A 27059-nucleotide genomic window follows, 5' to 3' on the forward strand; every position below is an offset into this window, starting at 1 on the left:
CGAGACAAAATGAGTTCTAATACTAGGGAAGACCTCATAATAAGGCTTCATGTAAGCCAAGGAGGAGAAGAAGCAAATTCTTTGGATTATCTGGGGGAAGGAATGTTCTAAAGCACAGGAAATAAGTGCAAAAGCCCAAATATAGGAGCATGTCTGGCCAGGTTCAAGGAATATAAGGAAATCAGTGGGTTGCAATAGATTGACCAAGAGTAAGAGAGGCCAGGGGCACCTGGGTGGCTTAGGCAGTTAAGCATCTGACTCTTGATTTCTGCTTGGGTCATGATCTCACATGATCCCAATGTGAGATGGAGTCCCACATTGGGCTCTGCACGAGAGACTGCTTGGGATTATGTCTCTCCCCCCCTCTCTCTCTGCCCCTCCCCTGCTCACGTTCTTACTCTCTCTCTCTCAAAATAAATAAATAAACATTAAAAACAAGTAAAATTTCAAAAAAAAAAAAAAAGAGAGAGAGAGAGAGAGAGAGAGAGTAGCCAGGGGTGGAATAAGAGGGATGGGGACCTGGGTCAATCAGGGACTTATAAGCCCTGTTAGGATTTTGGTCTTGACTCAGAGATGACCAGTCAATGGAAAAGTGATGATGATTTAAGTTAACTTTAAAAAGAAGCATTCTGGCAGTTACGTTAAGCAAAGTAACACTCCTCTGAACCTTCAGAAAACCTCTGAGCCTTGTACATGCTGCCATTCTTATAATCTGACACTGTTTTAATTTGTTGATCTTCTACTAGACCATGAGCTCCTTGAAGAGAGAGATTGATTGATTCATCTCCAGTGTCTCATAATAAGTTATCAATAAATATTTATTAAATGAATAAATAGAATACTTTCTTTTTTTAAAAAAATGTTTATTTATATATTTTGAGAGAGAGATAGAGCATGAGCAAGGGAGGGGCAGAGAGAAAGGGAGGGAGAGAGAGAATCCCAAGCAGGCTCTGACTGTCAGTGCCCAGTGCAGGGCTTGAACCCACAAACCATGAGACCATAACCTGAGCCGAAATCAAGAGTCAGACACTTAACTGACTGAGCCACCCAGGCACCCCTAGAATACTTTCACCAAAAATCTTATGTGAGATACAACAATTTATCTTGTCACCTACTCCAAAAGAGAACTGATCACCAAGTATTAAGTTAAGAAAATTTACTGTTACTAAAAAAATTAAAACATGTCATTTAAATAATATATTTAAACATCTAGACTTACAAAACTTACTTAAACTTTAAGACTTTCACATTTATGATTGTGACAGGTTGGGATGATACACGTACAATTAAGGTTCCACTTTATGATATGTCTCCAAATAAGATTCCCAGTTCTTCACTATTATATTTAACATTAATAGAAGTCTAGAAATGACTAATGCTTGCTCTTCTATCATGGGAGTAAGAGTTCACTTACTGATGTGGTCACATTAATATTATAAATGCCTGATGGAGAATGTTTATGTGGTTTCACAAATGGAATGCAATACTTCTTGGTTTTCTCATCCACTCTGCAACAACAACAACAACAACAACAACAACAACAACAAATTTAAGTTAGAACCAGCAGTAACTATTTTTTTCAAGCACAAAACCAAAACCAAATGACACAAAACTAAGTGACATGCAGTTTAATCAGCATTTAATGCCTATTCATAATCATACAATGCACGTAATTCTGGTGAAACGTTCTGTCCTTTACCACTACCCTCATGCCTCCCACCTCGCTCCCAAGTCCAAACAAATAAATTACTTTTCTTTCAGCAAAATTCCCCAAATGAGCTTCTTTGTACCACCAAATACCCACAGCCATACCATGTAGCAGCAGACGCCCAAAACCAATTATTTCTTTTATTATGATAACCTCCTTTCACATTTTTAGAATAAATAGTTATAGACCCTCTTCACTTTACAGAGTACAATCCACTTTCTTAAGACTCAGGTGAATGTTTTTTTTTTTTTTTTTATCAAATGCTAATAACTTTCATTACATAGGCCAAAAGCATTTTGAAACAGAACGCTTACAAGAATGAAAGGCACCCAGAAGCCCGAAAGTAGAATGTGGCTGAATCGATTAACACTCGCAATTTGCAGACATACCCTGAAACAACATTTTGTTCTTATTTTTCTCATTCATACCTGTGACTCTGAACTCCTGGGATATTCACCATTCCAGAATTAACACCGGGAGCCACCGTGGAAAGATTGTGCGCAAGTGGGGGAATTGCCACGCCTAGATTTCTGGTGTGATCCACGCTTCCGTTGCTGCAATCTCTGAGGCTTGTAGAAGGCACGGTTGTGATGCGGCTCATCCCACTATCAGGGAGACAGCTCGCATTTGAAGCTCGACTGACTTTTTCAACTTTTTCTCCATCCGGTTTTGGCCCTTTTATTTTAAATACTTTAGAATCTTTAATTTTGGGATCAGCATTGGTATCCTGACCATTAATAAAAATGTTAACAACATTAATGATCTGAGGAGAATGAAAAATTACCTCTTCCTGTAAAGAACTCGTCAACTACTGCAGAAATCCATAAATATCACCTTCTCGTGCCCCTGTTTTCTTTATTCTATCTATGGAATTAAAATTACACCCAGGATTCTTGGTCAGACATTTATTTTGAATAGAAATGCAATAACTCTGCTATATATCAGGTGAATATGATACATACATATATCAAATTTATATATATTTCAGTAGAAAAATGTGAAAGAGAAATTAAGTATCACTACTTTTGTTCTTATATATCTAAAGTCAGGAAATACAAAACTGAGAACTGCCTTCTTCTTTTGGTTCATTTGAAAAAATGTGAGTGGATTGTTGATGGATTGGAATTACCTTACCAAGAACAGATTCTAGGTAACCAACATGCAAATGTAAACTTCAAATAATAAATACCCAAATCTCAATTTTAAAGTGCTCTACTTTATACAAAAAAAATGTAAATGATATTTTTCTCTCATATCATTTAAGGGAAAAAATGATACATGCATGTGTTTGTGTCCATGTGTTTATATGTGAGTACATGGGTCTAAATGTTCTTAGATAAGTATGACTTCCTGACAAGACCTACTGCACAGTCTGATACACACTCTGGTACACAGTAGGCACTCAAAACACGATATGTTAAGACAGTTTTTCAAAAGGTAACGTCTATAGAGAAGGTACATTTTTACAACTAAGCTAAAAGTTAACAACTTGCTCACTGCTCAGAAAACCTCTTTTTTTATATTCATTTATTTTCCTCCAAAAATAAAAGGATATATTACATTTAAAATTTAATACACATGAAAACATGGACATTTACCTGTACCACAAGCATTTTTCTATCTTCGCCTAAGGAATCACCTTTTTCCTTTTCCTTCTTTCTGCTTTGAGATTTTTTAGATAAAGAAATATTTCTGGCATCTTTCTGTACTTTTAACTGTAGTTCCTGAGAAAACCTACATAAAAATACATTTGTCAATACAAGAAAATTGTAGGGGCACCTGCAGTGGGTTAAGCCTCCAACTTTGGCTCAGGTCATGATCTCATGGTTCATGAGTTTGAGTCCCTCCCCTGCTTGCACTCACTCTCTCTCTCTCTCTCTCTCTCTCTCAAAAATAAATAAACATTAAAAAAAATTTTTTTAAACACAATAAAATTGTATAAGACAGATAAACCTAGAAAAAATTCATTTTCAAGATTTTTTTTTTGTATTGAGTATTAAACTAGAGTATGTTATTTAAAATGAGAAAAATTATTGGGGCACTTGGGTGGCTCAGTCAGTTAAGTGTCTGACTTTGGCTCAGGTCATGATCTCACGGTTCGTGAGTTTGAGCCCTGGGTAAGGCTCTGTGCTGACAGGCTCTGTGTTGGAGCCTGCTTGGGATTCTGTGTTTCTCTCTGCCCCTCCCCCACTCGAACTCTGTGGCTCTCTCTCTCAAAAATAAACAAACATTAAAAAACATTTTCTTTTCATGAGAAAAAGTATGGCCTAGATTAGCAGTTCTCAAAAGGCAGTCTGTAGAACCCTGGGAATCCCTGAGAACTTTTCAGGAGGTTCACAAGGTCAAAGCTATTCTTTACCTTAATAGGAAGATGACTGCTTTTCCTCTACATTAACACTGGCACTGATGGTGTAAAAAGCAACGGTAGGTGAAACCGCTGGCACCTTACCAAGAATTAAAGCAATGGCACCAAACTGTACTAACAGTTATGGCGTTCTTCATATTCATACGCACATTCTCAGTTTAAAAAAGCAAAGGCAGTTTTGCTTAAGAACGTCCCTTATGAAATAATAAAGAAGTATTAATTTTATTAAATCAAAACCTTTGAACACAAGTCTTTTTTCATATTCTGTGTGAAAGAAGGGAATGTGCATGCAGCACCCCGCTACGAACCGAAGTGCAGTGGCTGTCTTAGGGAAAGGAACTGTGTTATTGTTTGAGATACAAACTAAACTAGCCACTTCTTTCGTGCAACATTTTTTACTTGAAAGAAAGGATGACAGAAAACTACAGTTATTCAGACTTGGAGTATTCTGCAAACATTTACTTTTAAAAAATGAGCAAAGGAAAACAACTGACAGCATTTGTGTTGACGATAAAAACCACATTTTTATGCAAAATTACAATTCTGTTAAACTTGTGTGCACTAGTGTGACTGTAGCCGATTCCCAATACTTAAAAAGACTTTTCTGATGAGAGAGAATGTGACTTTTTGATACTATATAATGAAATGTGTCACCATTTTAAAGATCTGCATTATTTAGCAAAACAGTATTTTCCAAATGACTAATAATGATACCACAAAAACACACATGGCTAAAAGCTCTATTCAAAGTGCAAGAAGATAGATAAATGGATTTTAATGTAACAGGGTACGGAAAGCTCACTGATATGTTTCAGACTCTGCAATGCAACCAACCCTTAAGAACTACTACTGCCAAGTTTTGGCATAGTATCAAAATTTAGGTTATGGACTCAATAAAGAATACCCACAATTATCTAAAAGGGCTATTAAAATACTCTTCCGTTTTCCAACTGCATATATATGTGAGGCCAAGGTTTATTTGTAGATCTCAATCAAAACAACCTAACACAACTAATTGAACGCAGATACAATATGAGAACTGAGGTATCTTTCATTAAGCTAAACACTAAATGGATTGGTAGAAATGTCAAGCGTTGTCATTGCCACTCATCTCACTATTCTTGGTTTTGTTAGCTGCACTGATGCCAGCAGCTGAGACAGCACAAGAGACCGCACTGGCAGCTCTGGCACTCACAAGTTTGGCACATCAAGGTCCCAGCACAGCACTGGCAACAGTGTCACATGACCGGGTGTGATGTGGGTACAGTGGCAACAGGAGATGGTACCTTTGGAAATGCATCAGTACCCAAAACGATGGCAACACGAACTCGTAGCAACACACAAATCAGTGACCTGAGTGGTAGATGTCACCACAGGGAGACAGAAAGAAAAGCAGGATGTAACTGCTTCATGTCAACCTAGACCCCTAATTCAGTGAACGCGGGAGACCACTCCTAGGAACTGCATTATTGCTAAGGCTGAATAGAGGTAGGGTGGTCAATATTTGAGACTCTATACAAGCGGGTGTGTATAGAAATAAGAGAAATACCTTTACTTTAACTCTAGGTTGGGACACCCCAGAAAACACGAGCCAGTACTATACCTCTCAGCAAATCCATCCATATGAAAGAAATCATGGTGCAGGAGCTCAGCACAGAAGGGCCTTTTGTCTGGGTCAATATGTAAGCATTTCTGGAAAACCAAGGAATACATACAGCTCATATCAAACAAAAACTGCCTACATTTAAATTTCTGAATGTAGAAAAATAGAAAATTGCTGTTTATAGTCAATGAACTTTAAAAACATAATAAATGATAAAGAAAGAAATACAAATCTAGACAATGACCACTAGTGGTTGCTAATATCACAAAAAGAAAGACCATCAGACATGTGGTGTCTCTAGATGGAAACATACAAACCTCTTACAACATGGTCTTGCCAAAAATCAACCTGATTCTGATGAGCTCTAGCTCTAGTTTATAAGAAATACAAGACAGAGGAGCATATTAAACTATACTATGTGGATAATTCTAAGGGTCAAACAACCTACTTTCTTTAACAAATAAATGGCAAGGTTTAAACAAAAAAGAAAAGAGATAAAGATGAGCTCGTAAATTAAGATATATCCACCAATTGTGATCTATAGACTTCATGTAGATCCTAGTTCGAACTATAAAAAGAAATTATGAGAAAATCAGTGACACTTTGAGCATTAGTTAGATGTTTTATAATATTAGGGAAATATTTTTTCCCTAATTTTTAAAATTTAAAGCCTTGCACAATAGAAGGGAAAGGGCCTATTCTGTGTATATCACTGTGCTGGATACTTCACATAGATTATTTGATTTTAATGCAGGTCTTGTTCTGACTTATTAGAACCACTTAATGCCAGGAAAAACAGAAAAAACTCAATAAATAGCTTTAAATGAACAAGAAAAATTCTACAAATGATTAAGGTATTTATAAGTGAAGTAGTAGAATATCCGGGATTTGCTTCAAAATGCTACAAAAAACAAAGCTGAGGAGGATGAAGATAGGTAAAAAGAAGACTGTCAAGATGCTGTTAATTGTTGCATCTAGATGATAAATACACAAGGGTTCATTGTACTACTATTCTTTCTACTTCTCTGTTTGGAGTTTTCCAGAATAAAATGTTTAAATGTTATGGGAATTCTATTATAAGGGACATAAATAAACCTGGCCTCCATGAAAAATATTTAAATCTGTTAGAAGATTACATAGAAAAGTAGAAATGTATTCATCTAAGAACTTGTTACAATTGTTTATAAGCTTAATAAACTTTTATTAATGAGTTATTTTAAAAATTTTAAAAGCAAAAAATATCTTGAGTAAATGTGATATGATCTTGGTGTTTTAGATATACTGCACTTATTTTATCACTACTTCAAGAAAGTCCTAATTAATAAGAATTTTTTGATCTAACAACTCCAAAAGGTCTAGTGAGAATTGCCCTAATATCTCCCTCAACTACAAGGCAAAGGTGATGATCATTTGTAAATTAGCTTCAGCAAATCTAGTCGTTAAGCAAAAGCCTCCTTAACACTACAGTACATGTCATGATCCTATGCCCTGTGCTTTAATAATTTGCTAGTTCTTGGGGCACCTGGGTGGCTCAGTCAGTTAAGCTTCCAACTTCAGCTCAGGTCATGATCTCACAGTCCTTGAGTTCAAGCCCCGCATTGGGCTCTGTGCCGATAGCTCAGAGCCTGGAGCCTGCTTTAGATTCTGTGTCTCCCTCTCTCTCTGTTCCTCCTTCTCTCTCTCTCTCTGTCTCTCTGTCTCTCTCTCTCTCTCAAAAATAAAAAATATAAAAAAAAAATAATAATTTGCTAGTTCTTTACCTTTCTTTTTATTTCCTTATCCATTTTTCTTCTCTTTTCCACTTATATAGGCTTGCATTTCAAATGTTAAACATTAAAAAGATACTGTTATGAGGATGTTTTTATACTTAAAACATGCTAGATAACACTAAACAGTTTCTTAAAACAAATAAAATTTTCAGGCCTTGGGGCACCTGGGTGGCTGAGTAGGTTAGGCGTCCAACTCTTGGTTTCAGCTCAGGTCATGATCTTGTAGTTTGTGGGTTTGGGCCCCACATCCGGCTCTGTGCTGACAGTACAGATCCTGCTTGGGATTCTCTCTCTCTCCCTCTCTCTCTGTTCCTCACGACTTGTGCACACTCTCTCTCTCTCTCTCTCTCAAGATAAATAAATAAGCTTAAAAAAATTCCTTTAAAAAATTTTTTTCAGGCCTTTCCGTCCAAAGATCTCCCTGCCAAATTACTTAATTTTTTAAACTCTTTCTTAATGTACAAAAATTACAGCCACCAGGGCCCAAACGCAGGACATTGGCATTGTGGTGTGGAATACCAGCTTTAAATGTGGCTGTAATTGGCATGACATCCCAAGCCAAAATGTCTTATGAGAAGAAATAGAGGTGAACTATAAAGTCATAGCCAGTTTCCTCTCTACTTTGCAATCTAGGAGAAAAAACTTTCACCCAAGGGCAAATCAGGGTTATTCCAATGAACAAATCAAAGCAAACCTGGTGGAAGGTTCAAACACTCCACCACTACAAGCAAGGAGGAGCTTTGCAGAGGACTGATCAGTGGGATAGAGCAGTCAAAACGCAACAACGGAGTGCATGTAACACACTCCAAAAACACTTCCTGAAGTGTCAGGCCCTAGACAGCATATGACCCTTTTTAATATAGTAGTACTCACAGATGCAGGGCACATAACAAGCTATTAAACACATAAAAGACAGAAACCTAGCCAAAATGATGAAATGGAAGAATTCTCCTCAAGAGAAAATCCAGGAAGAAATGACAGATAGAGAATTGTTCAAAACAGATATAAACAATATATCTGAACAAGAATTTAGAATAACAGTCATAAAACTAATAGCTGAGCTTGTAAAACACATAGAAGACAGCAGAGAATCTACTGCTGCAGAGATCAAAGACCTAAGGAATGGTCACAATGAATTAAGAAATGCTATAAATGAGATGCAAAATAAACTAGATACAGTGACAACAAGGATGGAAGAAGCAGAAGAGAGAATAGATGAAATAGAAGATAAAATTATGGAAAATGATGAAGCTGGAAAAAAGAGGGAAAGGAAATTACTAGATCACGAGGGTAGAATTAGAGAGGTAAATGATTCCATGAAATAAAATAATAACCGTATCATAGGAGTTCCAGAAGAGGAAGAGCAAGAGAAAGGGGCAGAAGGTTTATTTGAACAAATTATAGCTGAGAACTTCCCTAATCTGGGGAAGAAAACAGGCATCCAACTCCAAAAGGCACAGAGAATTCCCTTCAAAATCAACAAAAACAGGTCAACTTCATGACATATCACAGTGAAACTGACAAAATACAAAGATAAAGAGAGAATTCTGAAAGCAGCTAGGGACAAAGGGGCCTTAACCTACAAGGGTAGATACATAAGGCAGTAGCAGACCTGTCCACTGAAACTTGGCAGGCCAGAAGGGAGGGGCAGGAAATATTCAATGTGCTGAATAGGAAAAATACGCAGCCAAGAATCCTTTATCCAGCAAGGCTGTCATTAAGAATAGTAGAGAAAGCAACCAACAGAATGGGAGAAGATATTTGCAAATGACATAACAGATAAAGGGTTAGTATCCAAAATCTATAAAGAACTTATCAAACTCAACACCCAAAAAACAAATCATCCAGTGAAGAAATGGGCAAAAGACATGAATACACACTTCTCCAAGGAGGACATCCAGATGGCCAACAGACGCATGAAAAAATGCTCAACATCACTCATCATCAGGGAAATACAAATCAAAACCACAATGAGATATCACCTTACACCTGTCAGAATGGCTAACATTAACAACTCAGGCAATAACAGATGTTGGCAAGGATGCGGAGAAAGAGGATGAGGATCTCTTTTGCATTGTTGGTGGGAATGCAAACTGGTGCAGCCACTCTGGAAAACAGTATGGAGGCTCCTCAAAAAACTAAAAATAGAACTACCCTACGACCTAGCAATTGCACTACTAGGCATTTATCCACGGGATACAGGTGTGCTGTTTTGAAGGGACACATGCACCCCCATGTTTACAGCAGCACTATCAACAATAGCCAAAGTATGGAAAGAACCCAAATGTCCATCGATGGATGAATGGCTAAAGAAGATGTGGGATATATATACAATGGAGTATTACTCGGCAATCAAAAAGAATGAAATCTTGCCATTTACAACTGCGTGGATGGAACTGGAGGGTATTATGCTAAGTGAAATTAGTCAGGCAGAGAAAAACAAAAATCATGTGTCTTCACTCATATGAGGACTTTAAGAGACAAAACAGATGAACATAAGGGAAGGGAAACAAACATAATATAAAAAGAGGGAGGAGGACAAAACAGAAGAGACTCTTAAATATGGAGAACAAACTGAGGGTTACTGGAGGGGTTGCAGGAGGGGGGATGAGCTAAATGGGTAAGGGGCATTAAGGAATCTACTCCTGAAATCATTGTTTCACTATATGCTAACTAATTTGGATGTAAATTTTAAAAAATAAAAAATTAAATTTAAAAAAAAAAAAAAAAAAGAATAGTAGAAAGAAAGGTTTTCCCAGACAAACAAAAACTAAAGGAGTTCATGACCACTAAACCAGCCCTGCAGGAGATCCTAAGGGGGACTCTGTGAGTGGAAAACAGCAAAGACTACAAAGGACCAGAGACATCACCACAAACATGAAACCTACAGATAACACAATGGCACTAAATCCATATCTTTCAATAATCACTCTGAATGTAAATGGACTAAATGCCTCAATGAAAAGACACAGGGTATCATAATGAATAATAAAAATAAGATCTATCTATATGCTGCCTACAAGAGACTCATCTTAGACCTAAGGACACCAGCAGATTGAAAGTGAGAGGATGAAGAACCATCTGTCACGCTACTGGACATCAAAAGAAAGCCAGAGTAGCCATACTTATATCAGACAAACTAGATTTTAAAACAAAGATCGTAACAAGAATTGAAGAAGGGCATTGTATAAATTAAGGGATCTATCCATCAGGAAGAGCTAACAATTGTGGAGGCACTTGGGTGGCTCAGTCAGTTACGCATCCTACTCTTGATTTTGGCTAAGGTCATGATTCCAGGGTCATGGGATCGAGCTCCACATTGGGCTCTGTGCTGACAGTGCAGAGCCTGCTTGGGATTCTCTCTCTCATCCTCTCTCTCTCTCTCAAAACAAATAAATAAACTTTGAAAAGAAAAAAAAAGAAGAGATAACAATTGTAAATGTTTATGCCCCCAATGTGGAAGAGAGCACCCAAATATATAAACCAATTAATCACAAACCTAAACAAATGTATGGATAATAATACTGCAATTGTAGGGGACTTTAATACTCTGCTTACAACAATGGACAGATCATCTAGGCAGAAAATCAATAAAGAAACAATGGCTCTGAATGGACTAACACATTCTTCTCAAGCACACATGGAAAATTGTCCAAAATATATCACATACTGGGTCACAAAACATCCCTCGACAAGTATAAAAAGATTGAGGTCATACCATGCATATTTTCAGATCACAATGCTATGAATCTTGAAACCAACCACAAGAAAAAATCTGGGAAGCCCCCAATTACATGGAGGCTAAAGAACATCCTACTAAAGAATGAATGAGTCAAATTAAAGAAGAAATCTAAAAATATATGGAAGCAAATGAAAATGAAAACTTGACAGTCCAAATCCTTTGGGATGCAGCAAAGGTAGTCTTAAGGGGAAAATTCATTGCAGTTTAGGCCTATCTCAAGAAGCAAGAAAGGTCCCAAATACACAACCTAACCTTACACCTAAAGGAGCTAGAAAGGCAGCAGCAAAGAAAGCCCAAAGCCAACAGAAGAAGAGAAATAATAAATATTAGGGCAGAAATAAACAATATAGAATCCTAAAGAACAGCAGAACAGATCAATGAATCTAAGAGCTGAGTTTTTGAAAGAATAAACAAAATTAATAAACCTCTCGCCGGACTTCTCAAAAAGAAAAGAGAGAGGACCCAAATAGATAAAATCACGAATGAAAGAGGAGAGATCACAACCAACACCACAAAAATACAATTATTAGAGAATACTATGAAAAATTATATGCTAACAAACTAGACAATCTGGAAGAAATGGACAAATTCCTAGACACTCACACACTACCAAAACTCAAACGAGAAGAAATAGAAAGTTTGAACAGACCCATAACCAGTGAAGAAATTGAATCAGTTATCAAAAATCTCCCAACAAATAACAGTCCTGGGCCAGGTGGCTTCCCAGAGGAATCTACAGAAATTTAAAGCAGAGTTAATACCTATTCTTCTCAAACTATTCTAAATATAGAAATGGAAGAAAAACTTCCAGACTTATTCTATGAATCCAGCATTACCTTGATTCCAAAACCAGACAAAGACCCTACTAAAAAGGAGAAATCAGGTCAATACCCCTGATGAACATGGATGCCAAAATTCTCAACAAGATACTGGCAAATTGAATTCAACAGTATGTTGAAAGAATTATTCATCATGATCAAATGGGATTCATTCCTGGGCTACAGGGTTGATTCAATATTCACAAATCAATCAGCATGATACATCACATTAATAGAAAAAAGGATAAGAACCATATGATCCTGTCAATAGAAAAAGCATTTGACAAAATACAGCATCCTTTCTTAATAAAAACTCTCAAGAAAGTCAGGATAGAAGGAACATATCTTAATATGATAAAAGCCATATGTGAAAGGCCCACAGCTAAGATCACCCTCAATGGGGAAAAACTTGAGAGTTTTCCTCCTGAGATCAGGAACACAACAGGGATGTCCACTCTCATTACTGTTGGTTAACTAGTGTTGGAAGTCCTAACTTCAGCGATCGACAACAAAATGAAATAAAAGGCATCCAAACTGGCAAAGAAGTAGTCAAACTTTCCCTCTTCACAGATGACATGATACTCTACATGGAAAACCCTAAAAACTCCATCAAAAAACTGCCAGAGCTGATACAGGAGTTCAGCAAAGTCGCAGGATATAAAATCAATGTACAGAAATCAGTCATGTTTCTATACACCAATAATGAAGCAAGAGAAGGAGGTATCAGGGTATCAATCCCATTTACAATTGCATCAAAAACCATAAAATACCTAGGAATACACCTAACCAAAGAGGTAAGAGATCTGTATGCTGAAAACTATAGAAAGCTTATGAAAGAAATTGAAGAAGACCCAAAGAAATGGAAAAACATTCCATGCTCACGTTGGAAGAACAAATACTGTTAAAATGTCAATACTACCCAAAGCAATGTACACATTCAATGCAATCCCAATCAAAATTGTACCAGCATTCTTCACAGAGCTAAAACAAACAAACCTAAAATTTGTATGGAACCACAAAACATCCTGAATAGCCAAAGTAATGGTAAAAAAGAAAACCAAAGCAGGAGGCATCATAATCCTAGACTTTAGCCTCTACTACAAAGCTATAATCATCAAGACAGTAGCACATAGACAAATGGAATAGAATAGAGAACTCAGAAATGGACCCACAAATATATGGTCAACTAATCTTTGACAAAGCAGGAAAGAATATCCAATGGAAAAAAGACAGTCTCTTTAGCAAATGGTGCTGGGAGAACTGCACAGCAACATGCAGAAGAATGAAACTGGACCACTTTCTTACAGCATACACAAAAGTAAATTCAAGATGGATGAAAGACCTAAATGTGAGACAGGAAACCATCAAAATCTATAAAGAATTTATCAAACTCAACACCCAAAAAAACAAATAATCCAGTGAAGAACTGGGCAGGAGATATGAATAGACACTTTTCCAAAGAAGACATCCAGATGGCAAACAGACACACGAAAGATCCTCAACATCACTCCTCATCAGGGGAATACAAATCAAAACCACAATGAGACACCACCTCACACAAGTCAGATTTATTAAAATGAACAACTCAGGAAACAACAGATGTTGGTGAAGATGTGGAGAAAGGGGAATCCTCTTGCACTTTTGGTGGGAATGAAAACTGGTGCAGCCATTCTGGGGAAACAGTATGGAGGTTCCTCAAATAATTAAAAATGGAATTACCCTATGACCCAGCAACAGCACTACTAGGAATTTATGCAAAGGATACAGAAGTGCTGATTCAAAGGAGCACATGTACCACAACATTTATAGCAGCACTATAAACAATAGTCCAATTATGGAAAGAGTCCAAATGTCCATCAACTGATGCATGAATTAAGAAGATGTGGTATATACATACATATATACATATACACATACATACGTATACAGTATGTGTATATAATATATATTAAATGCACATATATGTATATACACATATACACATACATGTATATATACATGTATACATACATATATAATACACACACACAGTTCCACACAGATGGAACTGAAGAGTATTATGCTAAACGAAATAAGTCGGTCAGAGAAAGACAGATATCACATGACATGATTTCAATCACATGTGTAATTTGAGAAATTTAATAGATGATCATAGGGGAAGGGTAGTAAAAATAAGATAAAAACAGAGAGGGAGGCAAACCATAAGAAATGCTTAAATACAGAGAAACTGAGGGTTGATGGGGTGGGGAAAATGGGTGATAGACATTAAGGAGGGCACTTGTTGGAATGAGCACTGGGTGTTATATGTAAGTGATGAATCACTGGATTCTACTTCTGAAGTCAAGACTACACTGCATGTTAACTAACTTGAGAATAAATTAACTAAAAAAAACAAACTAAAAGCAATATAGGGGCACCTGGCTGGCTCATTCCGTGGAGCATGCGACTCTTGATCTGGAGGTTGTGAGTTTGAGCCCCATGTTAGGCATAGAGCTTACTGGCAAAGAAAGGGTAGGGGCAGGGAGAGAGGCCTGCCTGGCTCAGTCAGTAGAGGATGTGACTCTTGATCTCAGGGTCCCAAGTTTTGAGGCCCACGTTGGGGGTAGAGTTTACTTAAAAAAATAATAACAGTGGTGCCTGGGTGGCTCAGCCAGTTAAGCGGCCAACTTCGGCTCAGGTCATGATCTCACGGTCCATGAGTTCGAGCCCCGCGTCGGGCTCTGTGCTGACAGCTCAGAGCCTGGAGCCTGTTTCAGATTCTGTGTCTCCCTCTCTCTGACCCTCCCCTGTTCATGCTCTGTCTCAAAAATAAATAAAACGTTAAAAAAATTTAAAAAATAATAACAAAATAAAATCAAGAGAGGAAATCGTTGACCTAAAAGATCAACTAGACAAGAAAAAGAGAAAACCATGTCTCCATAATATAAATTCACTGTAAGAAAGTAAAACATATGATTACCTTTGCTAAATCTATCACAACTTCAGAGAGCTTGGGATAGCGTCTTTCAAGAGGTTCTGTTTCCTTGATTTCAGGCAACCTTACTCCAGCAAACACAGGATTTTTATAAAACAGCTCCTGATGTCTTGGAATTAGATTACCTGGAAGTGAGAACAGCACACATCTCTGTCATTATACCTCATGATAGAAATGGCAAAGAGACAGGTGATGTGGCATGGACAAAAGAGTAGAACACAGCTTATGGACCTGGAGTTAGGGCTGTCTCAGCATGCAAAATCACCCAAAAACAGTGTTCTTATGGTGATGGTACCTGGCAGTCTTCAATAGTGGTTTTGATGTAAGTCAACTCAAGAAAATTAACATTCTTATCTCAACCTACTCATTTAGAAAATTCACAAGCCACTATATATAGAACTGAAGTCATGAGGGTGCATAGGAAAAGGATAGGTAAAGAACATTTTCTAATTTTTTAGAAATAAGTACCAACACTTCATTTCTAACAACAAAGCATAAAGTGCTGACCAAAACAATGAAAATATTACTAGTCATATGATCAGAATCTAAATAAGTTCCACCCTTTAAGAATTTAGTTTGAAAATGAAAATAAATTGTTTTAATTATTAAAATTTAAATTTTAAAAAATTAAAATTTTTTTCAAAAATTTAAAAATCTACTGATTTTGTACCTGTGTTTAAAGTCTGATTTGAGCAGTTTTATCTTTTTCTTCAACTTTAGTACCTAATCTAGTATAAAATACATATGAAAATTCTGCTGTAAGAAACTACTGTATTGTTTATTGAATTTCTACCCTGGAAACTTAAAATCCAACAGTTAAATGCCCCCCCCCCCAAGTATTTTCCCATTATTTCCATTTTCCAAGATCCATCTCCCAATATGAAGTTCGTATTTCAACAAATGTAAGACTTTGATAATCTAGCTTTAAAATTCTGTCCAAAACACTAACAACAAAAGTCATATCTGCAACAAGATTAAACTACCTAAGAAGTCTCGGTCTCTCAATTTGAAGATGAGGATAAGGGTAACAGTCAGATTCCACCAAATACTTGCTAACCCCACCCCTCAGAAAAAACCATTTGCATCCTCTACATGTGATTTATTGATGCAAAAGTGCAGAGAAAATGCACAGCCTTTGCTCTTTTGTTTGTGGGGAGTGGGGCAGGAGGGTGGATGAGAGCATGAATAAGACCATTTGCCAGACAAACCAAAGCCAGACTGAGAATGAATTAATATAAATAGATGAGATTTTCCTATTTGCTCCCTACCTCCACTTAAAACACATACCATCTTTAATATACTAACAAGTAGTAAAATCAATACAAACAAAAACATAGGAGAAAAACCTCTAAAATTTAAAATGCAGATGTATAATCTTACCTAAACACGTCATAATATGATATAGCTGATCAATATCAGAATCTCCAGGAAAAAGGGGTTCTCCCATGAGCATTTCAGTTACCAGACAGCCAATGGCCCATACATCAACAGCCCTGAAATAAAAGCAATGTGGTATAAAATCTGGCATCCTACTATGTTTATGTGACTGAATCTGTTCTGCATATTACTATTTGGTATTGAGAATATTAGTAGCAAGCGTTAAATTACTCATAAAAATACATTTCCCTATAAACTTCAAGTACTGATTCCCAATTTTACCTAAGTCAGATTTCCAGAAACCTCAATCACGTGACAAGAAGGAAAAGGCTTCTCAAAACCGTTATTATGTGTACTTTATTCTGGAAATAAGTTTTTTGGGTTTTCATTCAAAGCCTATTCATTCTTTGTTTATACATTATTCTAACCAGGTTGATCAATATATCCCACCATACACTGAAAACAGCAAAACAGCACAGGAGAAGGTTGTTTGGGACACATACAGTAACAAGGGGAACTAGGAGCTAACAGGAAAAATAGAAACATTATCTTAAAAATCAGACCCAAGAACTTAAAGCAGAATATGCTGGTATCATTCACATAGGGACAACTAACTTGAAATTGTTTAAGGTCATAGCTGAATTATAAAATGGTATAAAGGGGTACCTGGGTGGCTCAGTTGATTAAGCATCCAATTTGGCTCAGGTCATGATCTCACAGTTCATGAGTTTGAGCCCCACTTTGGGCTCTGGGCTGACAGCTCAGAGCCTGGAGCTTGCTTTGAAATCTGTGACTCCCCTCTTGTCCCTCCCCTGCTCGTGCTCTGTCTCTCAAAAAATAAACATTAAAAAAAATTTCTAATAAAATAAAAATAAAATTATAGAAAAGTTACAGCATAACAAAATGAGAACTCAGAGTAATCAAGAAAATATTAAATGATGTGTGCACTGAAAACAGAGAAAGTGTAGAAAACATTTTTTAATGTTTATTTATTTATTTTGAGAGAGAGAGAGAGAGAGAGTGTGTGTGTGCATGAACATGTGAGTGGGAGAGAGGAATGGGCAGATAGAGAGGGAGAGAGAATCCCAAGCAGGCTCCACACTCTCACTATGGAGCTGGACACAGGGCTGGATCTGATAAACTGTGAAATTATGACCTGAGCTGAAATACAGTGGGGAGGCCTAACTGACGGAGCCACCCAGGCACCCCTAGAAAACATTTGAGAAAGATTTCTACCAAAAGCTGTGAGTTACCATCCCTTCTTCTTTGAAGAACTCATTTATGCAGATAATTTATATTTTAAAAACGTTCCACTCAATTATGTTTCTCCCCTCATCCTTGTCAATTCCACCTTGCCTCATTCCAAGTGTCAGACTTACCCAATCAGTGTTGTCTTTCTTTACAAGTAATAAATACATCTATTTCCAACCCACTGTAGAGAACAGACCACACACACCAAAAAACCCACTTGCTCATCTTGATTTCTCTACCTTTAAAATAAGTATGCTCACCCCAATTTATTGCAAGCACACAAGCACACGCTCATACACACACACACACACACACACACACACACACACACACACACACAACATTTAAAGGGGAAGCACCAAAAAGAACAAGTCTTAAAGTTCCCTAAATGTAAATTTAAGAAACACAACAGATGAACATAGGGGAAGGGAAGGAAAAATAACATAAAAACAGAGGGAGGCAAACTGTAAGAGACTCTTAAACACAGAGAACGTGCTGGGTGGGGGAATGGGTAAATGGGTGATGGGCATTAAGGAGGGCACTTGTTGGCATGAGCACTGGATGTTACATGGGAGTGATGAATCACGAAATTCTATGCCTGAAATCATTATTACACTGTATGTTAACCAACTTGGATTTAATTTGTTAAATAAATAAAGTTCCCTTAAATGTAAAACTTTCCTTTCAGTGTTAGAGTGATCTTTCATTATATTAGAAACATATTCCATTTTATCAAGAAAAAATGTGTTAAATATGCCCTCTCTGCCCTCCACCCCCTTTCCTGATGTCTTACTTGCCATACTTCACATCGCCGACCAATAGTTCTGGAGCTCTGTACCATCGGGTGGCCACATAATCAGTATAAACTTCCCCAGGGGCTGCCAATGTCCGCGCAAATCCAAAATCACATAACTTGACAACGCCAGATTGGGAGACTAATATATTCTCTGGCTTTATATCTCTGTGTATGATCTAAGACAAAAAGCGAAGTATGACATATATTGGCACATCAAGTTAAGTATGTTATTTTTTGAGCACCTGCCATGTGCAGGGTACTATTTTTGTCCCTATAACAAATACAGATAAAAGCATATAAAATTGTTCCTGGCTTTAAAGAAACTGGGACCTAGCTGAGCAAGAAAGAACATTTATGCTTGAAATTTCACTTAATCAAAGATATTGGATGAAATATATATTACTAAATACCAAATCAATTGTTCTGTTAATGACTACTCTCAAGACTAAGAAAGTAAGACTATCATTGAAGACTAGACTGGTCACGGAAAAATTTTATGAAAGACAGGTCTCTAATACTATGTGTGACCTCAATAAATGTAGAAATGGAAGGACAATCCAAGTTAAGGTAACAAGAAGAGCAAAAAAGCAAAGACAAAAATAGATCAGGAAACTCTGGGGAAGTGTTTTTCCTAGAGTAGAGGTTATATACTAGGGTGGAAGGCTGACTCAACTTCCAGCCTGGGAAGTCTGAGTTGGTGTCAAGGCCATGGGAATCCACAGAAGTGACATAACCGATATGGTATTTATAGATGTTGGCCCATAAACAAACTAAGTCAGAAGAAGGACTAAAGGCCAGGAGAAGAACATTGGGACAACTACGAGAGGATAAAGGCCCAAACAAGGCTGGTATTCAGAGGAATAGAATGGAAAGAGGTACAAGTTAGAAATATCTTCAGTCAAGAATGAACAGAACTTAGGAAGTAATCTCAGATATTTTACTTAAACCTGGGAATCTAAAATAATGGTGGTTCCATCAAAAAAAGAAACGTCTAGGGGCGCCTGGGTGGCTCAGTCGGTTGAGTGTCCGACTTCGGCTCAGGTCATGATCTCACGGTCTGTGAGTTCGAGCCCCGCGTCGGGCTCTGTGCTGACAGCTCAGAGCCTGGAGCCTGCTTCGGATTCTGTGTCTCCCTCTCTCCCTCCCCCTCCCCTGCTCATGCTCCGTCTCTCTCTGTCTCAAAAATAAATAAAAACATTAAAAAAAAAAAAAAAAAGAAACGTCTAGAAAAAGTTTGTTCTGATGGAATAGTAAGTAGTTTAGTTTTAGCCATGTGGGCTTTTAAGTGGATTGTTGAGCACCCAAGTGGAGGCATTCATCAGGCAATCAGAAATGTAAAAAGAGTAAAATAAGGTCAGTTGTTAAGATTTCTAAAGGAGAGACTATGGAAGGAGAAAACAGGACAGTGGGAGAAATACTAAAAACTCTACAGCTAGGCAAAACAAATCATCAGGCTTATTCTCTAATACAAGTAAGCTTCATTTTGAAATTTTAAAAAATATATTTATTTTAAGCCCTTCCAGATGACCAGCATCAATCTGCCATTGCTGAGCATTTTGTAAGGCTACCAACTTCTGTTACATCCTAGACATCAACGGTGAGGTCACAGGGCCAGCCCCACTCTATTAGCATTTGTTACTTGTATAATCATACCAAAAAAATGTCATTTAAAAATATTTTGTAAAACTGGTAGAATCAATGTGCTGAGTTATTCATTTTATAAATGTCGTTTCACCTAGAGGTGCTTTTATATGATATTCAAAGGATATAAAATGATTGTGATAGAAATAGGGTAAGAGCAGGGATTTTCATACATCACAACTAGGCAAGAGAATGTGAACTTAAAATTTGTGCATTTCACTCAGCAAATGCTACCTTAAAAAAACAAAAAAGCAAAAAATCACAGCAAACAAATTTTAAACTCTAGTTTAATATGCATAGCTGAAGTATTTAAAGTTGAAATGTACTGATGTCTGTAACTTACTTTCAAATGCATAAATAAATAAGACAGAGTAATGGGTAGATAAATAGATGACTAGATGAATAAATATGTCATAAAGCAAATACAGCAAAATGTTAACAAGTATAGAGTCCACATGGTGGTTATATGGGTATTCATGTACACTCTTTCAACTTTTCGGTATAGCCTAAAATTGTCATAATAAAATGTTGGAAGAAAGAATACATGTTATTATGAATCATGAAAATTAGCAGTATCAAAGTAACACAGTTTATTTCAATTACTTTACTGGTCCAAACTTTAGGTTAGGCAAGTGTCTCATTAATTAAGTGATAGTATCTGGTGAGTTAATCATTGGCAAAATCATTATTTAACCTAAATACTTACATTGTGACTGTGACAAAATCCAATTCCATTAATAATCTGAAATAAATACTTCTGAACCAGTTGGTAGTCTAGACCATTTGGAAAGAGCTCCAAGTCATCAAGAATTGTATGGTCAACAAATTCAAAGACTAGGTACCATCGTTTTTTTTTCTTACACACTTCCAACAGATTGACCAGATTTTCATGTCTCAGTTGCTGTAGTAAAAAAAAAAAAAAAAAATGCAAAATAATTTTTCCAAGATCAAATTATGTAGCAATTAGTCACAATCTAAAGTCTTAGGATAAGAAAAACAAATAAAATTCATAAACAGTATAAATTGTTAAAAGTATGTTCTGGTTTTTAAATTATAGTCAAAAGACCATACTGCCCCATTCTCCTCTCAGATAATACAATAAAGCCAATGAGAAAGAAATGTAGCTCCACCTTTGATGGAACTAAGCAGGATCTAGACCCCTACCCACTACGAATGAGGTGGGACTGCCAAATCTAGTCAAGGTGAAACAGAAGTTTAGGAAGATACCAAGAGATCACCTGTGGCTAAAAAGCTGGTAGAGCCAAGTAATCCAAAATTGGTGACATACCCTGAAAAAGGAAAAAACAAAAACAAAAAACTCCTTCTTTGCTATAATAGGAACAAGATTCATAGGCTGTCTGTGAAAGCAACCCTAGAACTGAATGGCACCGAGAAATACCAGGGAAGGGAGGCCTGAATAATTACACAGAAACTCATTCGCTGGAAGCAATCTCTTGGTGAGGCCAAATGGAAGGCAAAACAACTCATTATGAACAAATCAGCAAATGCAAGGATAACAGAAGTCAATCCCACAGATCAGGCTTGCATTGTAAGGAACATCATTGTGAATCATGGTGAATTCCTGCTAGCCTGAAACAAGAGCATAGCCTTTCCCCTAAATGAACCTTCTACAGATAGCTAGTCCAGGAAGGGCTCACTTTGTTACAAGATAAGAAACAATCAAAAAGAAACCAATCCAGGATCTATTCAAAGATGCTCTAAGAAAAGAGGAAGAAAGAAGGAAACAAATAAACATTCACCAGAAAATGTTGCCACCATTAAAGGGAAAGAAACCACTAGAATATAGCCCTAAAAACCCTCAAGGAAAGAGTGATCCAGGAACTTTACATCCAACAAAACTGTCGTTCAAGTAAAAGACAACAGTGAAAAATATTGAGAATGGTGAATTCATTAGTGTGGGACTAAGTCTTAATAAAAATGTGCACATCACAATCACAAAACAGAAGGTGACTATTTAAAATTTAACAAGGCACAAACAATATTTCTTTTTTTTTATTTTTAATTTTTTTTTTTAACGTTTATTTATTTTTGAGACAGAGAAACAGAGCATGAACGGGGGAGGGTCAGAGAGAGAGAGGGAGACACAGAATCTGAAACAGGCTCCAGGCTCTGAGCCATCAGCACAGAGCCTGACGCGGGGCTTGAACTCACTGACCGTGAGATCATGACCTGAGCCGAAGTCGGCCGCTTAACCGACTGAGCCACCCAGGCGCCCCGAGGCACAAACAATATTTCTAACAAATTTAGAAGAAAGAAGAAAAGATGCAAACAAGAGTGTACATATGTTGATTTCCTTGTCGATGGGTCAAAATTATATTTTTAACATGAAACTTTAAATTACAAGGCCTAATTATATTTACAGGTTTAATGGTAAACAATAAGATAAATAAGATGTCTTTGAAAATCAGATGAGTTGGGGCACCTGGGTGGCTCAGTTAGTTAATTGTCTGACTCTTGATTTCAGCTCAGGTCACGATCTCAAGGGTCATAGGTTCAAGCCCTGTGTTGGGCTCTGAGCTGAAGTGTAGAGCCTGCTTGGGATTTTCTCTCTCTCTCTTTCTCTCTCTCTTCTCTCTCTTGCTCTCTCCATGCCCCTCCCCAACTTGCTCGCTCTCTCTCTTTCTCAAAATAAATAAATAAACTTAGAAAATCAGATGAGAGAGTGGGAGAGAAAAGGAAATAGAAACATAATAATTACTTTACAAAGGATTAAGTATATCATATAATGCTATAGTTATAAAGGTAACAAATAGTAAAAAATAAAACCTTTCCAAATTATCAAAGGAAACACATTCAATATTTTAAAAATAATTTAGAAATTATATAGAAAAATATTTTTAAAGGTGTACTAAAACAGCATGATATTACAAATAATAATAACTAATACATACTGTTTACTATGTTCTAAACACTATTCTAAGCACAAAAACCCTATGAAACAGGTACCATTATTATTAGTCTGATTTACAGACAAGGAAACTAAAGCACACAGATTTTAAGTAACTCGTCCAAGGTCACACAGCAATAACTGCTAGACACAGGATTCAAAAGGAAGCATGAGTACCTACAAAACCCAGTCACTGTGGCCTGTCTTTTCCTGACAACATTTCATGTTTGCTTAGTTCCTCCTTCATGTCCAGAACGTCTGCTATGTAAGCACACCCAGACATGTAGCTGATTTGAATGAAAAATATTTAGATTTCTTATTCTTAACCACTAAGCCATACTGACTCTTAAGGGGGAAAAAAATTAAAACTAAGATCACACTTACCTGTTACATCATAACTATAAATGGGCTAAACTCACCTATTAAAAGATTCCAGATTGAATCACAAAGAACTTTCCAAATATATCACTGGTTAAGTGAATTAAGGTAAATCCATACAATGAAATAAATTGCAGCAATTTTTTTTAAAGGGGAGTTTTATGTCTACTGATATGCAATAATCACTAAGATACATTAAGTGAAAAAAGCAAGATCAGGTCAGTGAGTAGAGTGTGCTGCCATTTGACATGCACACAACACTGCTCCATATACATCCATATTCTTGTATATGAATAAAGTGCTTCTGGTAGATATAGTTGTTTACAACTAAATTGCCGGCATACAAAGATGGCAGGGAAAATCATTCAAATTTTACAATATATTCGGGGCACCTGGGTGGCTCCGTCGGTTAAGCAGCCGACTTCAGTTCAGATCACAATCTCGAGGTCTGTGAGTTCGAGCCCCACGGCAGGCTCTGTGCTGGCAGCTCAAGAGCCTGGAACCTGCTTCTGATTCTGTGTCTCCCTCTCTCTGCCCCTCCCTTGCTTGTGCTCTCTCTCTCTCTCTCTCTCAAATGGTAAACATAAAAAAAATTTTTATAGCATATTCATGTGTTAAAATAAAATATGCATCAGTGTGTTAAAAGATAAACTGAAGCACATTAAAATTTATGTAAGAATTTTTGAGCAAACATCAATTTGCACAGGGCATCATCAAACTGAAAGAGGTTAGGAGCATTCTCGCAGCAGAAGCTAAGGGAAAGGCTTGTATAGAGCAGATGCAGAAGCAGAGTGAGGAAATTATTTGGTTGGTTATCTTGTAAGTGGTTGCTTTATTTAGGAAAGCCAACTTTGCTGTTTGTGAGTGGTTGTTTTTAAGTTACAGTATCTTAACTTTCAGGCATTTACAGAAATTGACTCTGGCTTAGGTTTCGTTCAGTTTGCTCTAGTGGGTGGCCAAGGCATTCCAGCCACCTCAGTCTAAGGGCTCCTTGTTTGCCCTTTAACAAGCAAAAGGTTTTTATTATAAGCATACACAAACACACACACACACACACATACTCACACACACAGACTTCTGGTAAAATTAAATCTAAAAAGGTATGGAAACTTCTGGTTTCTGATTCTGTGTGTAAAGAGCTTGGAAGTTTCTACTTCATCCTAACAAGTAAAAAGCAGAATACACTATGGGCACCAGGGTGGTTCAGTCAGTAAAGCATCTGGCTTCAGCTCAGGTCATGATCTCATAGTTCGTGGGTTCGAGCCACAAGTTGGGCTCTGTGCTGGCAGCTTAGATTTTGGAGCCTGCTTGGGATTCTTTGTCTCCCTCTCTCTCTGCACCCCACCCCCACTCCTGCTCTCTCTCTCCAAAATAAATAAACATTTTTTAAAAAGCAGAATACACAAAAATCAACAACTCTTGTTAGATCCATAACAGAAGAGAGGATATAGGCAAGCCACTGCCCCCAAGATTGAAGAGATAGGCAGGAAAATATATGGAGTCCTTTTACTGGAGCAGATTTACGGGTGGAAATCTTTGCAGGAACCAGTGCCAAGGCAGGAAAACCTGAACTGTAATTGGCAAATTACTGGAGGCTCACTATGGACAAATCTGAAAGTTAAAAACCCCAGAGGAACCCAGTCACAGAGGGGCCCCCACCATATTGTAAGATTTATCTCCAGGAGCTCAGCCAGATTCCCAGAGTAAATTTTGGAGAAAAGCCTCCTTCTCCTTCCACAGGTAGAGGAGAAAGGAACCATTCTGAAATATGCCAGAGCTCTGTTCTTCTTTTTAAAAATTTTTTAAAATGTTTATTTTTGAGAGAGAAAGAGAGAGAGAGAGAGAGAGAGAGAGAGAGAGAGAGAGAGAATGCAAGTGGGGGAGGGGCAGAGAGAGAGAGAGAGAGAGAGAGAGGGAGACACAGAATCTGAAGCAGTCTCCAGGTTCTGAGCTGTCAGCACAGAGCCCAACGCAAGACTGGAATTCACGAATCCCAAGATCATGACCTGAGCCAAAGTCAGACACTTAACCAACTGAGACACCCAGGTGCCCCAGAGCTCTGTGCTTCTTAACAAAGCCTGCCCTGGGGGTGCCTGGGTAGCTCAGTTGGTTAAGTATCTGACTCTTGGTTTTGGCTCAGGTCATGGTCTCATGGTTCATGAGTTTAAGTCCCTCGTCAGGCTCTGCACTGACAGTGCAGAGACTGCTTGGGATTCTCTCTCTGCCCCTACCCAGTTCTCTGTCTTTGTCTAAATAAATAAATAAATAAATAAACAAACAAACAAACAAATAAACATTTTTTAAAAATTAAAAAAAACAAGGCCTTCCCTCAGCAAAAACTGGTTAAGCAGAGTCTAAGCAGCTGTGGTATTTTCAGAGCCTAAATGGCCTGAGGAAGGGAATGCTCAACTTCATACTACTCTAGCTATCCTGTCCCACCTAAGGAAGGGAGAAAAAACTGAGAAACACTTGCAAAGTTCACCATCCAGAAGTATAAGAACATTAAAAGACTGAGACCTATATGTCCTTTTACAGGACTACAAAACTCTTCCCTTCCCCCCGACCTCCGCATTCCTAAAACCTATTTACAACAGTTCCTTTTACCCAGTATATCATTTCCAGCTATCAAGAAAATAGTACAAGACATACCAAAAGGCAAAAAAACAATGTGAAGAGACAGAACAAGCATTGAAACCACACATGGCAGGGATGCAAGAATTTGAAGCAACTATGACTAATATGCTAAAGGTAAAGTAGACAGCATGCAGTAACAGATGGGCCATGGAAGCAGAGAGATGAAAATCCCAAGAAAGAACCTAAAAGAAATGCTGCAGATAAAAAACAGTAACAAAATGAAGAATGTCTTTGGTGGGTTTATTGGTAGACTAGACACAGCTGAGGAAAGAATCTCTGAGCTAGAAGATATGTCAACAGAATGGTCAAAAACCAAAAAGAAGAGAACAGAGACAAAAAAAAAAAAAAAAGAATATCCAAAGACTACAGGACAACTATAAAAGGTATAACATAGATGTAATGGGAATATGAGGAGAAGAAGGAGAAGAAAAAAAGAAACAAAAGAAGTACTTGAAACAATTATCATTGACAATGTCCTCAAAATTAATGTCAGATACTAAATCACAGATTCAGAAAGTTCAGAGAACACCAAGCAGGATAAATGCCATGGGAAAAAGACAAACAAACAAACAAAAACCTACCCATAGGTCTATCATTTTCAAAACATAGAAAAATCAAAGATGAAGGAAAAAATCCTGAAAGAAGTCAGAGGACAAAAACATCTTATACAGAAACAAAATAAGAACTGCATCCAACTTCTCCTCAGAAACCATGCAAGCGGGCTCCTGGGTGGCTCAGTCAGTTAAGTGTCTGACTTCAGCTCAGGTCATGATCTCACGGTTCATGAGTTCAACCCCCACATCAAGCTCTCTTCTGGCAGCACAGATCCTGCTTCAAAACCTTTGTCCCCATCCCTCTCTGCCCCTCCCCCACTCGTGCATGCTCTCTCAAAAATAAACATTAAAAAAAAACATGTAAGCAAGAAGAGTGGAGTGAAATATTTAATCTCAAGAGAAAAAAAAAACGCCAATCTAGATTTCTGTATCCTGCAAAATAATCCTTCAAAAGTAAAGGAAAAACAGTTTTTCAAACAAACAGAAATTGGGGAAGTGTGTTGGCAGTGGACTTGCATTGCAATAAATGTTAAAAGAAATT

General features: G+C 37.3%; 1 protein-coding gene across 1 annotated transcript in view; it reads right to left on the reverse strand.

The window, feature by feature from the left end:
* CDKL2 (cyclin dependent kinase like 2) overlaps positions 1 to 27059 on the reverse strand; it is a 51755-nt gene that overhangs the window by 11623 nt on the left and 13073 nt on the right. The window contains exons 3-10 of the mRNA XM_060654854.2: positions 20751 to 20945; positions 18401 to 18579; positions 16360 to 16472; positions 14965 to 15104; positions 5677 to 5765; positions 3307 to 3442; positions 2137 to 2435; positions 1415 to 1508 (exon numbers count right to left, since the gene is read on the reverse strand). Coding sequence (XP_060510837.1) covers positions 1415 to 1508; positions 2137 to 2435; positions 3307 to 3442; positions 5677 to 5765; positions 14965 to 15104; positions 16360 to 16472; positions 18401 to 18579; positions 20751 to 20945 — 1245 coding nt within the window. The remainder of the gene's footprint in view (positions 1 to 1414; positions 1509 to 2136; positions 2436 to 3306; positions 3443 to 5676; positions 5766 to 14964; positions 15105 to 16359; positions 16473 to 18400; positions 18580 to 20750; positions 20946 to 27059) is intronic.

Source organism: Panthera onca, chromosome B1, assembly GCF_046562875.1.
Source record: "Panthera onca isolate mPanOnc1 chromosome B1, mPanOnc1 haplotype 2, whole genome shotgun sequence".
In the NCBI taxonomy this organism is placed as follows: domain Eukaryota; kingdom Metazoa; phylum Chordata; class Mammalia; order Carnivora; family Felidae; genus Panthera; species Panthera onca.